This window comes from Penaeus monodon, chromosome 25 (genome assembly GCF_015228065.2).
Source record: "Penaeus monodon isolate SGIC_2016 chromosome 25, NSTDA_Pmon_1, whole genome shotgun sequence".
Classification (NCBI taxonomy): Eukaryota; Metazoa; Arthropoda; class Malacostraca; order Decapoda; family Penaeidae; genus Penaeus; species Penaeus monodon.
In genome coordinates, this window is record NC_051410.1 from 33,406,415 (window position 1) to 33,407,269 (window position 855).

General features: G+C 31.1%; 1 protein-coding gene across 1 annotated transcript in view; it reads left to right on the forward strand.

Annotated features, from left to right (window-relative positions):
• LOC119589156 overlaps nt 1-855 on the forward strand; it is a gene marked incomplete in the record, with an annotated part of 81,195 nt that overhangs the window by 74,244 nt on the left and 6,096 nt on the right. Inside the window, 1 exon segment of the mRNA XM_037937735.1 lies at nt 565-691. Within this exon segment, the coding sequence (XP_037793663.1) occupies nt 565-691 (127 nt within the window).

Consider the following 855-nt stretch of genomic DNA (forward strand, 5'->3'; position numbering starts at 1 on the left):
GTAAAGCTAAATTCACACAAACTAAACCTGTAAACATTTTATCAAATGCTAATTCAGTTTTTTTTTTTTTTCTAGATGTGTGAAAAGATTGCTTAAGAATTTGTAGAATCTTGTTAAAATAACTAAAATATAGTCAGGACTTTCATTTTATTGAAACAGAGGAGCTTATGTGCTCATTCCAGTGTGTATTGTTGCTTATTATCTTGTAATGAATTATATAATTGTCTGTTTATTTTCTGTGTGTAAATGTCAAGAAACCCCTCACAAAATTCTAAATTCTAAATATTTGATGACTGAAGACTAAGCATCTCTGGATTGTCCACATAAATGCACATCATATAGTATCAGAAATATTTAAATTTTTCCTAATTGTTTGTGATTATGATTATTGTATTGTACTGTGTTATTCATTTCTCTCTCTCTTCATAGTTAGTATATGTATTTTTCTTTGCATTTTATATATACTATTAGGTATACAAAGCTATTTGAAGTTTAACCAGGATTATGATAAGAAAAATGGGTAATATAAATTGTTTGCCATGTATATAGTTTACCATTTTTCAGATATGATTCAACTCTTCGTGATGGCTTCCGGTCCCGTGATGCAAGTCCTGCTCGTCTAGCATTTAGTCGGAGTAGAGATTCTAGTCCTATGCGCCCTGAGTGGAAGCTCTTTGATTCTCGGACAAAGGTACCTGTATAACTTTTTTTGTTTGCACAAGATGATTTGTAGGTTATATTCCATGAAAATGAGTGTGGACAGTGTTAATTGTATATGAATTATCATTCCAGGTGTTAAGTGAAACTGTCAGGCAAAAAAAAAAGTTTCTGACTAGTTATCACCCCAAGGCAATT